The sequence below is a fragment of the Rhinoderma darwinii genome, chromosome 8 (assembly GCF_050947455.1).
Source record: "Rhinoderma darwinii isolate aRhiDar2 chromosome 8, aRhiDar2.hap1, whole genome shotgun sequence".
NCBI classification, from domain to species: domain Eukaryota; kingdom Metazoa; phylum Chordata; class Amphibia; order Anura; family Rhinodermatidae; genus Rhinoderma; species Rhinoderma darwinii.
Window position 1 is genome coordinate 13,721,331 of NC_134694.1, and position 16,706 is coordinate 13,738,036.

The following is a 16,706-nucleotide window of genomic DNA, read 5'->3' on the forward strand; positions in this document are numbered from 1 at the left end:
TCGGCTTGCTGTCAGTCAATGGGAACCTGTCCTGATCGGGACACGTTTTCAGCCACTGGGTGTAAGTAAGAATTTTATCATTCACTGACAGGAGGCAGACATCTTGAAAATAGTTCCATGTTATACAGAGATGTAAGGGTATGTTCACACAGTATTAAGGCAAGAATGAAAAACCGTTTCTGAATCGGCCTCCATAATCAGCCTATTTTCCAGGTTGATTTTGGATGCAGATTTTAAAATCCAAGCTGTTTTGAACAGCGCAGAAAACAGAAGCCAAGCTATTGCGTGCTGTTATTTTAGCTGCCCATTGTTTTCAATGGGAATCCGGACCACAATTATTTAATTTCAGGAAGCTGAAAAATCAGCACCCTATGAACGATGCGGATTCCCATTGAAAGCAATAAGAGCCAAAAGAAAAGCATCTTCCACATTGATTCCAACGCTGAGAAAACACCGGAATCAGCGTGCAAAAAACGCTTCGTAAATCTGTCCTAACAGGTCAAGAGGTGCAAACAGGAAAACGAGCACCGATCAACAATACAGCTCGTTGATCGGCGCTTGTTTGCTCCTTTCACAAGGAGCTATGATCAGTAATGTATAGGGACGAGCGCTCGTTCGTACGATCGTTTGTCCCCATACGTTTCCATAACGTTGGCAGCACATCTGTTTACATAGGGAGATATGCTGCCGACAACGATAATATATTGCTGCATAAACGACACGATCAGCCGATTAACGAGCGTTTGCTTGTTCATCGACTGATCGTTGTACTGTTTACACAGGGTAATGATCGGGTTCGAGCGTTTATATGAATTCTCGTTTGCCTGATCATTGGCCCGTGTAAAAGTGTCTTTACATTACATGTACCTATAGGTAGGCTCTTTCCTCTGACATATGCAAGTGTTTAAGGTTTGACAATTACCAAGCCAGACATTGGAGAACAGGAGCTTCAGCCTCACTTACATTGACATTAGAAATCTTCTCCCAGTCATGATCGTCAGTTCTTTTCCCCAAAAGTCTTTCCTCTGGAAGTTGGCTGAACGAAAAAATAACGAAAGCGAAAATAAAATAGCAAATTAAGATCTGATCGCACAATTATTTGTCACACGTATTTACAAATAGGGAAAGACCGTGAAATGTATGTCTATCTCACCAACGTAACACCATGCAAGCAGTTTGCAAGTCATGTATGAGATTAAAAAACAAAATCTGCTTTTCTCCCAGAAACAGCGCCACTCCTGTTCAATGGCTGTGTCTGGTATTGCAGCTCAGCCCCAAAAGCTGATCGCAGTACAAAGTTGTGGCCAGACACACATTTCCCCTGCAGTGGTCTCCATAGGGGAAATGTAGCATTACATGCTCAAATGAATGGGCGATCACGTAGTTCATGGCCGAGCAGAGCAGGAATCTTTCTATCTCAGCTGCTCTCTGTCCAGGCGAATAGAGGGGAGTCAGTAGTGTGCAGACCCCCCCACCTTCTTAAAGTTGATATGCCCTATGTGGACGGATATGGGCTTGTTGAGACAACCCCTTAAAGCGTTAACCCCTTAACAGTGACATTTTTGGTTGAGAATTACAACCATTTTCCTATTTTGGCTATTAAATAGATACATTATATGCTCAGATAGGAGGAGCTATGAAGGCAGACTGGGCAATGGCATCGCTGGATGCCACAAAAGCCTTTGACTCCATTGAATGGGTATACTTGTTAGAGACCTTGGACAGATTTGGATTTGGGCTGCAATTCCTCAGATGGATTTCCCTTCTATACAAGGAACCAAGAGCACAAATCCTGGTGAATGGGGCGATATCCCCATATTTTCGTCTGCAGAGAGGCACTAGACAGGGATGTCCCCTCTCCCCTTTGCTGTTCGCCCTCGCTATTGAACCACTAGCTCTACATATTCGACAACACCCTGAGTACAAGGGGATAGGTCTGGGGGGCAGGGAGGATAGAATCGGCTTGTATGCAGACGACATGGTTCTTCTTATGTCCCAGCCCAGAGACGCTACCCTTGGCGATCACTGCTCTAGAGGTATTTGGGAAGTTCTCGGGACTTCATATTAATTGGACCAAGTCGTTTTTTATGCCCCTGCAGGGGACGGGATGGCCAGACTCCATACAGGGCTTACGGGTGGTCTCCTCATTTAAATATCTTGGTATCATTATAAATCGGGACCATAGCAACGATCATGCTGCTAATATATTACCACTGCTGGAATATGTAAAGGTTAAGTTTAGGATCTGGAGCACTCTCCCCCTAGCAGTGTCAGGCAGGATTAACTTAATTAAAATGGTCATTCTTCCCAAATGCCTCTATGTCCTCGAACATGCAGCGACACCAGTGTTTAAAACCTTTTTCAAGCAGATTCATGCCTTATTCCCAACATTCATTTGGGGTGCCAATCGGTCTAAACTCAGCCTCACTACTTTGCAACGCCCCAAAACACAGGGAGGAGCTGCCTTGCCGGACCTCTTCCTGTATTACTTAGCAGGGCAATTACGATATTTAAAAGTCTGGGTCACTAATATGACGCTACCCAATAGGGAACAGCACCTGGCGTCTCACCTGCAGATACCTACCCTCTGGCCAGTCTTGGAAGGGTCTCTGACTGCACTCAAAAATGTATTGCCTATCTATAGGGTGGCTTCCCAGGCGTGGTCAGCTGCGAAGGGCCTATATGGGTATTCTGATGTACAAACAGATATGCCGTTGTGGTCAAACCCACTTCTACCCCAGATATCAGAGGATTTGGCTCCCTTATTTTGGAGTCAACATGGGATACACACTATTGGGGATATGTATGCGGGCAACAGTCTTAAGTCCTTTACACAGCTGCAGTCTGAATTTACATTACCCAGGACTGCCTTCTACAGGTACTTGAAATTGCGCCATGATCTCGGGGCCCAGTACCCTTCCCCAGATACGGCATTCTCACAATTTCCTCTGATAGGAGTATTTAGATCTCAGGGCCCCAGAGGCCTAATATCTGCCATATACACGTCCCTCATATCGGCTAAAGTTAATACACCACTACAGATAAAGGTCAAGTGGGAAGCACAGATACCCGACCTCAATGAGGAGGAATGGGATGAGATCCTATCTTCCCCACTCTATGTGTCTCCAGCTGCCAATAACAGGATGATACAACTATCCATGATACATCAGAGCTACCTTACTCCTGTTAGGCTACACAAAATGGGTAGATATCCGAGTACGGAATGCCACAGGTGTCGGTTTCCTAGGGCCGACTTCTGGCACATGATCTGGGCATGTCCATACATTTTCTCTTTCTGGGATGAGGTAATTGGGGTGGCTACTGGAATTCTACATATCCCAGTTCCGGCAACGCCACAAGTTTGTCTGTTCGGTATTCTACAAGATGAATATTGGCCACGTTATATGAAAATATTCCTTCGGGAAATACTGTTTATGGCAAGGAAGGCTATTGCTCTTAGATGGATGGATTCGCGTCCTCCCACCGTTAATAAATGGAAAATCACTCGTGAATTCGATTATTCCGTATGAACGGATAATGTATAAACACAGAGGATGCCTTGATAAATTCTTCAACAGACAGAGGGAATAACCGCAAGCGTTTTTTGCTGAAAAACGCATTAAAAAAAGCGTCAAAAATTGCGTCAAAAAACGCATTTATTTCCGTCTCCCATTGATTTCAATGGGGTTTTTGAGGTGGAAAATGCCTCAAGATAAGGCATGTCTCTTCGTTTTCCTGCGAGCATTTTTTTCTGCTCGCAGGAAAAAACGCCTCCACCTACCATTGAATTTCGGCTGTTTTTTTGCCACGGTTCCTGCAGCAAAGACTGGCCCAAAAGACTCTGTGTCACAAAGAACCGAGAAGAACATTTAAAGAACTGCAGGCCTCAGTTAAATTTAATGTACACGATTCCGCAATAAGAAAGACCATGGCCAAAAATGGCATCCTTGAGAGAGCGGCAAAACGCAAAATCGCTGCTGACCAAAATTCTCATCTCGCATTTGCCAAAAAACATCTTCGATGACCCTTAAGACTGTCGGGATAATATTCTGTGGACTGATGAGTCAAAGATGTAACTTTTTGGGAGACACAGGTCTCATTACATCCAGCGTAAATCAGACACCGCGTTCCAGAATAAGAACGTCATAGCAACAGTTAAACATGGCGGTGGTAGCAGTGCGACGGTCTGGGGTTGCTTTGCTTCTGCAATACTGAAACGACTTATAATTGATGGAACCATGAATTCTGCTCTCTATCAGAAAGTCTTGAAGGAAAGTGTCTGCCCGTCATGACCTAATGCTCAAGCGCAGTTGGGTTATGAGGCAGGACAATGATCCAAAGCAAGTCCACCTCTGAATGGCTCAAGAAAAAAATGAAGGTTCTGGAGTGGCCGAGTCAAAGTCCTGACTTTAATCCCAATAAAATGCTTTGGCAAGACCTTAAGTGGTAAATTCTTGCTCGAAAACCCTACAATGTAGCCGAATTTATACAATTCCAAGAAGACTGGGACAATATTCCTCCCGCACGATGTAAAATTCTCATCGCAAGTTATCCCAAACGTGTAATTCCCTTTGGCAAACCCATGGTCGGCCATTTATTATAAGGACTGGCATGTAATACTTCATCTGCCCAAATGTGTGGGCCAGGCCGGCTTCAATTTAAAAAGTGGACCAGATATTTATTCACACAATTGAGACCAAAAACAAAATTCACTTACTTGATATCATCCAATTCCCGCTCTACTTCTTGGATCTGCTTCGTAAGGATATTTTTGTCAGTGTCACTTTTTGAATTATCCCGCTTCTGCTGCAGATAGTCCAACCTATAAAAGAAGTCACAGTCAAAATTATATGGAAATCGAGGTAAAAACCACTGAATTTAGAAAATCAATATATCTGATAATCCTAAATACAGATTAGCCATTTAAAATCACAGATGACCCTGCGTTTTCCCGGTTTGGAGATTACCTGTGTTAGAGTCAGATTGCCAATACAAAAAAAAAGGAAAAAAAATTAAGCCAAAAGTCTTCGTAAGATACAAATACTACATAGAAAATATCTATTGATCTGAATTTCACACACAGAAAGAGTCGAATTGCAAAAACTTACTTGAGCATTTTGGGTTGTAGCATCCTTTGTAAGGTGTCGCTCATTACGGCCTTTACCAATTCTTCACTATCGGTTGTTCTCCCTGAACACAAGAGAGATGGACAAAATAATTGGGTTGGGGCTTTGCAGTAAACGGAGAGAAGCTGCTCAGCACTTCTTCACTCCGGTCTGTGCAAACTCCTCAATCAACCAGCCCGTCAGTCATCATCCAGTAAAAGTAATGGTGCGCATACGCTTTAGGCCGGATTCACACGAGCGTGTGCGTTTTGCGCGCCTGAAAGGTCCTCAAAAGCTCCGTGTGTCAGCAGCATATGATGCGTGGCTATGTGATTTTCGCACAGCCGCCATCATTAGGACACTGTTTTTAGGTTTGTAAACAGAAAACCACGTGGTGCTTTTCTGTTTTCATTCATAGTTTTGACTACTGTAGCACGCGTCACACGGAAGTGCGTCCGTGTGCCGTGCGCGGTTTTCACGCACCCATTGACTTCAATGGGTGCGTGATGCGCGAAAAATGGGCAAATATAGGACATGTCGTGAGTTTTACGCAGCGGACACATGCTGCGTGAAAATCACTGACAGTCTGAACGGCCCCATTGACTAACATAGGTCCGTGCGACGTATATCACGTTCGTCTGAATAAGCCCTAAGACAGCTGTCGGCCGAACCCTCGATCTCCCGACACTGCCACAAATTTATTTCAATATGGAAAGAATAAGCCGCTGACAAGACTCCACTGGCAGCAGCTTACTTCAGGCTGGAACAATGGATCAGTCATATTAAAATCCAACATGCCCGATTGCTTTTTCCCCCAAACATCTGCCATTGAGGAAGAGATGGGGAGACCCCCACACACATCCAGTCCTGCCAAAGTCGGCGGGTTCTGACAACATTTTATCTAATGTGTATGGCCAATTTAAGATACAAGGACCTAGATTTGTTCTCAAAACAAAACTTAAAAGGGGTATTCCCATCTCGGACACTTCTAGCGTATCCACAGGTTATACCAGAAGTGTCCGATAGGTGCAGGTCCCACACCTATTCCTCGAACGGGACCGCTGACCCCTGTCCTACCTTCTTCTGCTGTCGCTGAGTCCTGAGGTGGTCGGGGGTACGGAAACAGAGGAGCCAAGTTGTTACCTTAACTCCCATAGAAAAGAATAGGAATTACGGAAAGAGCGTTGCACAGCGAGCTACGTCGTCTCTGGAACTCGGGAGCTATGGAAACAGCGTAGTTCACTGTGCGGTTTTCTAAACTACCATTTACTTCTTTGGGAGTTACTGAAAAAGTGTTGCTCAGCGGATCCTGTGGATATTCCATAAATGTCTGAAGAGGCAATACCCCTTTAAGCTGGCCATACACATTGGAAAAGTTGGCTGTTTAATAATCTGGTACCAGTAGCACATATTTGGGCACATTGGTTACCCGGCTCCAGGTCTTTGCCCATCACTAAAAGAAAAGCTATATAACACATCATGGAAGAGGAACTTATGAGACCCCCTAAAATATAAAAACGGGCTGAAGTCATTGATATAAATAAAGCTATGCTAAAAGTGTGTCTGGAATTGACGTCATCCACAGTTGCAGATTGTATAGAGCAGAGGTCAGAAAACTTCTTACATCTTTTACTAATTAATTCTTTAAACGTTTTCACAACATGAGCCGATCTCTCCATCATCTCCGGATTGGCTGGAGGCCCCTGCGAAGAAACGAGAAATGATCTATAATTTTTCTCCATGTTCTCTGAAGGCAGATCTTTATTTCCCAAGGGACAAAACCTCAAACCTCTGTTTACCCGCTTCAGGTCCGGACTATTTTGAGCCTTCAGGACCACTTTTTTTGGGTGAGTATTTTAGGTCTATTTATTATTAATTCTTTTTGCACTTTATTTTACTCAGAAATGACCTCTGAGGGACTTCATTTTTTTCCTTTTACACCTTATTTTTTCATTGTAACTGGGACTGCACGTCAGCCCTCTTATAGTGACTATGGTTATTAATAGGGCTGTGCTCGGACTGCCAGAAACGGCATCCCAGCGATCATGTGACCAGTCACATGATCACCGGAACCAATAGAGGTAGCAGCGCTGCCGCTATCGTATACACAGCGCTCATCTATCTTCTCCTCAGTGTCTCCGGCGGTCTCTGACAGCAGGGGACCCAAAACTCAGCTGCCGGATCGCTTGGGCGGCCATTTAAAACCGTGCCGTAAATACACTATGGCGCGGCTCTTATGGACCCCGACCACCGGACATTTATATACAGCTGGCGGTCAAGGAACCAATTAAAGAAACACACTGGGCAAAACTGATACACATGTGCAAGGGGGCGGAGCATGATAAGGAACTCACATTTTGGTGTTTTGTAAATCTGTGTGTCATGCTCCACCCCCTCAAGCCCCTGTACTTGGCATTGCCTGGAGTGTTCCTTTAAGATGCGCCTCCTGAACAGCTGCATTACTAGGAAGATTTGTCATTTTGTTTTGGATGAGCTGTAGTGGGCACCAAATGGGTTATGGTAACCACACAGCTTTCAAAAGGAATATATATAACCAAGAAACCACCAAGTAGTATTTTAAACCACCAGGGGCAAGAGAACAGCTCATAGACTTACATTTACTAGTGATTTGATTCAATTTAGCAGCGAAAGTTATTTATAATGCAAAAAAGCAAAAATGAATAAATCACCCACCACTCCAGTAACTTTATCTTTAAAATACGGCTTGAAGAAATGGCCCATGGCCAGATTTGACGAGTGGGGTTTTAGGGTTCCGACCCGTTGAGTTTTCCGTCCAGCAAGTTCCCAAAGCAATTCTTCCTGAAAAGACCAGAGTCATGAAATTAACCCTCCTGTACATCCGAAGGGTTGTCAAATTATCCATTTTACACCCCCCCCCCCCCCCCCTCCGCACCTGCTGCTCTTTATTCTGAGTGATAAGAAGCTCCAATTCCTGAAGTTTCTCTTGTAAAACTGCCTGATAGACGAGGTTCATCTGCAAGCACATCTCAGCCCGGCAACTTCCATCCTCCAAGGCAATTTCATCCTGAAATTAAAGAAATAAAGACGGAAAAACAACAGACGCACCGTGATTTGCCAATTTATAGGAAAAAAATGTAACATGTACGAAGCCCACAGAAGAACAAACGTCAAAGTCTAAACGCACGCTTACAGCTTCAAAGTCTTCATCCAACGCGTCTTCAGAATCATCTGTAAATATAAATTAATAATACATGAATATATTTTTTAACATAGATTTAATAAATTCAGGAGCACTTTATAAGACATTATCACGTCCACGGTTTTACGGACCCATTCTATTGGGCGCGGACACCTTTCCGTATTGCTACGGATGGGTGTCCGTGCCGTAGAACTGTGCTGGGAATTATGGAGCAGGTCAGTTTTTTCGTGTTTTACGGGCCGTGCTCCCATACTTTGTATGGGAGCACGGCCCGAAAATGCGGGCAGTCGTCAGCAGACGGCCGTGCCAACAATCATGGGCCGCGATTACGGCCACTGTCGTGTGCATGGGGCCTAAATAGTCAAGACGCATTTCGCGGCGATTCACAGTATTGCAGCCTTCCCCCATTCACTTCAATGGGAGAAAAGTCTCCTGTCAACACCGGTGAATCGTCATTAGAGAATTCCGCTGGCATGAAGGCGTGTATTTGTCTGCAGCAATGTTTAGGTAGGTGGTATGTGCCCAAGTAACATCCACATAAATGCCAACACCAGAGGTTTCCAGAAGAACATTGCCCAGATCATCACACCGCCTCCGCCAGCTTTTCTTCTTCCCATAGTTCATCCTGGTGCCATCTCTTCACACACAGCTGGCCGTCCACATAATGTAAAACAAAAGTGATTCATCAGACCAGAACCTCTTCTTCCATTTCTCCATGGTCCAGTTTTGATGCTCAATACCCACGGTAGACGCTCTCAGTGGCGGACAGCGGTCGGCATGGGCACTCTGACCAGTCTGCAACTACATGGCCCCAAACGCAGCAAGCTGCGATGCTCTGCATGTTCTGACACATTTCTATCAGACAGCAGTAACTTTTTCAGTAATTTAGGCTACAGTATTTCTTCTGTGTCCATGTCCCTGTCGCCGGTTCACCGATTCTCCTTCCTTGGACTACTTTTGGTAAGTACTAACCACTATACGGGGAACACTCCACAAGACCGGCCGTTCTGAAGATGCGATGACTTCATTTTCTAGACTTCACAATTTGGCCCTTGTGAAAGTCGCTCAGATCCTCACACTTACCCATTTCCCCTGCTCCCAATTCATCAACTTAAAAAAACTGACTTTGCTGCCACCAAAAACACCACCAAAAAAACACAAGTAAACAACGTGCGTGAATTCATCCTTAAAGGGTCCCCCCCCAAAACATGATGTCATATGGAAAGGATAAATGTAGAGGTACAAATGCTGAAACTCCCACCAATTCAGAGAACGGCGCCAATCTTCTACAACTATGGGACATGAAACCCCCTTTCTCAGTATAGTCGGGGGCTCCAGCAGAGAGACACCAATGTAATATATTTTAAAGTGTTTTTTTTGTTAAAAAAAAAATAATGCATTGATGGCCTATCGTTACAATAAACTATCCGTGTTCTATTGGTGAGGGTCTGACCGCCACCAATCCCCGCGGCTTATTGGAGAGATAGAGCCCTATTGCTGCAGCCAATCACTGGTCTCAGTGGTCCCATGCCGTGATTGGTCCCAACAATCACATGGGTATTTGGGCACTTCATCGATGCAGCCATGTCAACAAACAGCTGCGCGGAGGACCGGACGGCTGCACAGAATTGGCGGGGGATCTGTCTGGTGAGTAATGGCTCTGATTGTTTTATTGCATTTCCCTACCCCTGGGTAAACTATTTTGAGTAAAGATTTTTTTTTCACTAATGCCATCATATTCCCCATTACATAGTTTCATTTTATTAGGGCTAGGCAGAAAATGTATTAATAAGCCCCTTAATTACCGCCCATACGCCTTTTCGCGAAGGTCACTAAGGGTACTTTTGCCACAGTGCCGCATGTTTATAGGAGGGCAGGCACATCTATAATCAATAGTACTAACAAGTTGCCAAAAAGGCAACTAAATACCCTTTTCCCACTCTACTTTTAGGCTCTGTTCCGTCAGGAATTTTGATGCAGATTTTGACCTGCCAGCACTCTCCTTGCTGCGTTTAAAAGGACTCGGTCATCGCCACTAAAAAGACTTGTCAAGCAGCCAATCAGGAGGGAGCGCGCTATGTCATACCCACGCATCATATACATACAAGCAAATTCAGCCAATAGGAGAAAGGATGTCCCTAGGCAATAGCCATAAACCCATCACAGGTGTCGCTAGAGCGGGTATCGGACAGTCAATGACAAACTGGTTCCTGCTCGAACGGCCGAGATATGAGCCAGAGTAAGGCCACACAGAGCGACCCTGACACTGTCGCAACATGGCCAACAACCGCGCTGGTACCATGTTCAGCGCTGCTGTAAAATAGTCTGTTAACGGTCGCACGCTATTGCGGGTAAAACGACCCTTTACCTGCAAAATCATGCGGCTATAAAGGATGTATTCATTAATGGCGACACGACTTTGCAGATACAGGAACGTTTTACCCGAAATAAGGCATGGCCATTAAACAAGGTGTTTGACAGCCGCACCAAACAGGACGCCGGCGCGGTTGTTGGCCGCGTTCCGGCCGTGTCAGGGCAGCTCCGAGTGTTCTTACCCTTACCTTCGATTACAGCTGCTTAACCCCTTAGATGTAGCGGTCAATAGCAACCACGACATGTAAGTGGTTTCAGAGGAAGGGGGATCCCTCTGTCACCCCATTGGCACTCCTGCAACGCGATCGCGAGGTGCGGATAGTATTCCATGGCAGCCAGGGGCCCACCAAAGGCCCACAAGTCTGCCATCTGCTCAGACATATTGCAGTGTATTATAAAAGCGATCAAATGATCGCTAAGTAAAGTCCCACAGAGGGACAAAAAAAAAAAAAAGCAACACAACTGGTATCGCCACATCCGTAACAACCCAAACTATAAACCGATTGCGATATTTAACCAGCACGGTGAACGCCGTTATAATCATTATCCCCCCAAAAAGTGTTAATCAACAAAGGTGGGATTAAAAAAACACAACTCGTCCCGCAAAACATAAGCGCTGACTAAGTCTACAGCAAAATTAAAAAAACTATGGCTTTTGAGGTGAGACGATAAAAAAAAACGGGAGGAAAAATTAAAATTGCTTGGTCATTAAGGTCCAAAATAGGCTGGTCACTAAAGGGTTACAAGTGTATCCCACCCACCAACATTCATCACCTATCCATGGGATAAAAATAAAACAAATGTTAGAGATCGGGGGTGGGGTTGTTCGACCTCTAGCACCCCCAAGCATCCCACGTCCGCAATGGGTAGAAGTTGTATGGAGTGGTGGTCCAGCATGTGCGCCATCTGCTCCAGACAACCCTATGGGAGGTACCGAAATAGCCGGGGATAGGGGACAAATGTTGACGGCTGGAACACCCCCGTCATGCTGGAATTATGAAGTGACGGCTATGGAAGCCATTATAACGAAATTACGATAAAAGTATCAAATATTAAACCCTACATTATATAAAAGACACAAATATGTAAAACATATAAAAAAACGTTACATTCTAAAATAAAAGGTCAGTACGTGAACGGGCGCGTGATATTATCCTCTACAAAATTATTTAAAATTTATTTTTCATTTTGAAAATTGGACCTTTTTTTTGGCCAAAAACATAATATAGACAAGAACACAATTAAAAACGTAAAAACGCCGCTTACCGTCATCCAAACCATCGCTGCTGCCGGACACCACCACGTCAATGGACGATACGTCTGTCCCCAAACTTCTCTCAAGTGCCTCGATTTGCCTCTGAATCCGGTCTCTCTCGGCGTCCAGGTCTCTGGCAGACATGGTGCCAGCGTACAAATGGCATCAGCGTTAATCACACACCCGGGCACCAGGCTTCTTGCACAAGTTGCTTTTCTGATACGGACGTTTTCACTGCCTTGTCTGCAAGGGAAGCAGAGATGCATTCTGGGTAATCATATGCAAATGCATTTACATGTCATGAGAGGAAGGAGAGGTCTGGCAATGTGCAGCAAGAGGATCCTGGACTGTGTGCAGGCAGCAGGGGGTGTGGCCTACTACCCGCATTTATTAGCATGAATTACCCACAATGCACTGCCTTCATGTCTCTATCTGCAGTAGAAAAGCTCCATGAATTGTGTGGTCTGTAGTCTGCACTAGAAATGCTTCACGTGCGACCAGGGGTTTGGCCCTGTTCACACTGCGCATGTTTTAGTTCCCATTGACAACGCGCTTTTTTACGCAAGCGTATTTAAATTACGCTTCACGTAAAAAGAAAGCGTCAGGTCAATTCTTTAGTGAGTAAAACTCGCCCAATGTTCCCTTAGTGAATTGGAGTCCTAGTCCCCCCCGCCCCCAATAACGCACAAAACGCCTGTATTTTAAAAAGCGATTTACAAAAATGCCAATGTATTTGACACGTTTACACGTCGTATTTTTTGAGCACTGTGTGAACATGCCCTTATGGACGTGGCTAAAATATTACCCGCCATGACAGCAGCAAGTGGTTTGCCGTGTTGTTTCGGTCGTTTTGATATATCATATGCATATTTTCGGAGATCGGGTCGGTACAGCACTGGGTATTATTTTCAATTTGTGTTACGCAGAAGGCACCCCGCAATATTACGCCGTACATTTGCAATGGCGCAGGTACAACGCCCAAGATAATACGCCATACATGGACGGCACATGACGTCATGCATTTGGGGGGGGGGCGTCTCTAAGGAAAAATACCTCATAGTGAGCTCCCCCTATGCCCACTATTGTGCCATGCAGATGTTGGCAGATCAGACAGCAACAATTGTAATTGTAGCAAACACTCAGCTGTGAGAAGTATTTGTTCTATACAGGTATTCAGACTCTGGATGTATACAAGAATGTTCTATTCGCTGGCAGCAAGCAGAGATCTTGAATACCATGAGGAATTGAAACACAAATTATAAAGAGTTGCTGAACTTGACTGATGATTGTTGAGGATTGTTATATTGCTGCAGTAAATCTCCATAAACAGTGTACCCCAATATTACATAACACCAGTACCCCAACACTGTTAAACAGAACAGTGCACCCCAACAATGCAAGGCATTGTCCTGTACCCCGACACATTCCCGTACGTAGTGCACCCCGACACCACACCGTCCTGTACTTAGTGTACTCCAGCAAAACAAGGAACCGTCTTGTACGTAGTGTACCCCGATACCGTCCTGTACTTAGTGTACCCCAACTGTTCTGTACGTAGTGTACCCCGACACCATCCTGTACAATGTGCACCCCGACAGAACATCGTCCTGTACTTAGTGTACTCCAGCAATACAAGGAACCGTCTTGTACGTAGTGTACCCGGATACCGTCCTGTACTTAGTGTACCCCAACTGTTCATTATGTAGTGAACTCCGACACCATCCTGTACGTAGTGCACCCCGACACCACACGGTCCCATACGTAGTGTACCCCGACACCAAAACATCCGGGACATACTGCACCCTGACACCATCCTGTACGTAGTGCGCCCCGACACCGTCCTGTACGTAGTGTACTCCAACATCACACCGTCCTGTACATAGTGCACCCCGACACCGTCCTGTACGTAGCGTGCCCCGATACTGTCCTGTACGTAGCGCGCCCCGTCACAGTCCCGTACGTAGTGCGCCCCGACACAGTCCCGTATGTAGTGCGCCCTGACAGTCCCGTACGTAGTGCGCCCCGACACAGTGCTGTACGTAGTGCGCCCCGACAGTCCTGTACGTAGTGCGCCCCCCCGGCACTGTTCTGTACGTAGTGAACCCTGACACCGTCCTGTACGTAGTGTACCCCAACATCACACCATCCTGTACTTAGTGCACCCCGACACCATCCTGTACTTAGTGCACCCCGACACCATCCTGTACTTAGTGTACCCCAACATCACACCATCCTGTACTTAGTGCACCCCGACACCATCCTGTACTTAGTGCACCCCGACACCATCCTGTACTTAGTGCACCCCGACATCATCCTGTACTTAGTGCACCCCGACATCATCCTGTACTTAGTGCACCCCGACACCATCCTGTACTTAGTGCACCCTGACACCGTCCTGTACGTAGTGTACCCCAACATCACACCATCCTGTACTTAGTGCACCCCGACACCATCCTGTACTTAGTGCACCCCGACACCGTCCTGTACCCCAACATCACACCATCCTGTACTTAGTGCACCCCGACACCATCCTGTACTTAGTGCACCCCGACACCATCCTGTACTTAGTGCACCCCGACACCATCCTGTACTTAGTGCACCCCGACATCGTCCTGTACTTAGTGCACCCCGACATCGTCCTGTACTTAGTGCACCCCGACATCACACCATCCTGTACTTAGTGCACCCCGACACCATCATGTACTTAGTGCACCCTGACACCGTCCTGTACGTAGTGTACCCCAACATCACACCATCCTGTACTTAGTGCACCCCGACACCATCCTGTACTTAGTGCACCCCGACACCATCCTGTACTTAGTGCACCCCGACATCGTCCTGTACTTAGTGCACCCCGACATCACACCATCCTGTACTTAGTGCACCCCGACACCATCCTGTACTTAGTGCACCCCGACACCATCCTGTACTTAGTGCACCCGACACCATCCTGTACTTAGTGCACCCCGACACCATCCTGTACTTAGTGCACCCCAACATCACACCATCCTGTACTTAGTGCACCCCGACACCATCCTGTACTTAGTGCACCCCGACATCGTCCTGTACTTAGTGCACCCCGACATCGTCCTGTACTTAGTGCACCCCGACATCGTCCTGTACTTAGTGCACCCCGACACCATCCTGTACTTAGTGCACCCCGACACCATCCTGTACTTAGTGCACCCCGACACCATCCTGTACTTAGTGCACCCCGACATCGTCCTGTACTTAGTGCACCCCGACATCACACCATCCTGTACTTAGTGCACCCCGACACCATCCTGTACTTAGTGCACCCCGACACCATCCTGTACTTAGTGCACCCCGACACCATCCTGTACTTAGTGCACCCCGACACCATCCTGTACTTAGTGCACCCCGACACCATCCTGTACTTAGTGCACCCCGACATCACACCATCCTGTACTTAGTGCACCCCGACACCATCCTGTACTTAGTGCACCCCGACATCGTCCTGTACTTAGTGCACCCCGACATCACACCATCCTGTACTTAGTGCACCCCGACACCATCCTGTACTTAGTGCACCCCGACACCATCCTGTACTTAGTGCACCCCGACACCATCCTGTACTTAGTGCACCCCGACACCATCCTGTACTTAGTGCACCCTGACACCATACTGTACTTAGTGCACCCCGACATCACACCATCCTGTACTTAGTGCACCCCGACACCATCCTGTACTTAGTGCACCCTGACATCACACCATCCTGTACTTAGTGCACCCCGACACCATCCTGTACTTAGTGCACCCCGACATCGTCCTGTACTTAGTGCACCCCGACATCGTCCTGTACTTAGTGCACCCCGACATCGTCCTGTACTTAGTGCACCCCAACACCGTCCTGTACCTCAACTGTTCTATACGTAGTGTACTCCAGAAATACAAGGAACGGTCCTGTACCCCAACAATGTTCTGTACATAGTGTACCCCACTCTACATAAGATAATAGCAAAATAATCATGCACAACGTACCCCAAATAAGAACTTATAATACAGTGTACCCCAAATCTGCCCTGTGCCACCATGTAAACACCACACACTCATGAACACTGCTTTCCCTGACGTTATGGTGTGACGTGCTGTCGTGGCCCCCGGTACCACCCTGCGCCCTCACACCACTCAGTGTCCCCCGCACTTCTCCTCACCCCTCTCCTCACCCCTCTCCTCCTACAAGTCCCCATACTGACCGGCCTCACTGCGCAGGCGCCTGTCTCACGGCTCCACTTCCAGCGCATGCGCAGTACTGCTCACTCCACTTGCCGATAGTTTGGGTGCTGTATTCTAGTCTCCTCAGCGCTGATACAGTATATAGTGTCCTACATTTATATCCTGCCAAGAGTCTGACACCTGGAACTCCAGCTCTTCTCAAACAGCGACTACCTGCAAGCTCTGTGGGCGGCAAAGCATGCTGGGAGTTGTAGTCTCCCAATAGCTATGGCTACAGATTGCAGAGCACTGGTGTATACTTGCAGGATATAATTAAAAAATGTTCGCAGGATGACTGCAATCCGCAGAAGATTTTTTGCACTGTGAATGAATAGGGATTATTTAAAAAAAAAAAAAAAAAAAAAAAAAAACTCCATTCACTAACATTGACATTGTACTTTACTTTGTTGCAGAATTTCGGTGCAGATTCTGCAATCGAAATTCTGCAACATGTACACATTATCCTATGGGATTGTCCACATGTAGCGGAACTGTGGACTGAAAATACGCAGCAGAATATAGTAGCAGCAAAGTGGGTGAGATCTAACCTCATCCA

The 16,706-nt window shown here is 46.3% G+C and overlaps 1 protein-coding gene across 1 annotated transcript in view; it reads right to left on the reverse strand.

The window, feature by feature from the left end:
* Window positions 1-16,210, reverse strand: part of SNAPC4 (small nuclear RNA activating complex polypeptide 4) — a 48,719-nt gene extending 32,509 nt beyond the window's left edge. Inside the window, exons 1-9 of the mRNA XM_075835185.1 lie at window positions 16,132-16,210; window positions 11,926-12,157; window positions 8,278-8,315; window positions 8,020-8,151; window positions 7,800-7,925; window positions 6,730-6,808; window positions 5,109-5,190; window positions 4,718-4,822; window positions 964-1,036 (exon numbers count right to left, since the gene is read on the reverse strand). Of these exons, the coding sequence (XP_075691300.1) occupies window positions 964-1,036; window positions 4,718-4,822; window positions 5,109-5,190; window positions 6,730-6,808; window positions 7,800-7,925; window positions 8,020-8,151; window positions 8,278-8,315; window positions 11,926-12,058 (768 nt within the window). The 5' untranslated portion in view covers window positions 12,059-12,157; window positions 16,132-16,210. The remainder of the gene's footprint in view (window positions 1-963; window positions 1,037-4,717; window positions 4,823-5,108; window positions 5,191-6,729; window positions 6,809-7,799; window positions 7,926-8,019; window positions 8,152-8,277; window positions 8,316-11,925; window positions 12,158-16,131) is intronic.
* Window positions 16,211-16,706: the final 496 nt, after the last annotated feature.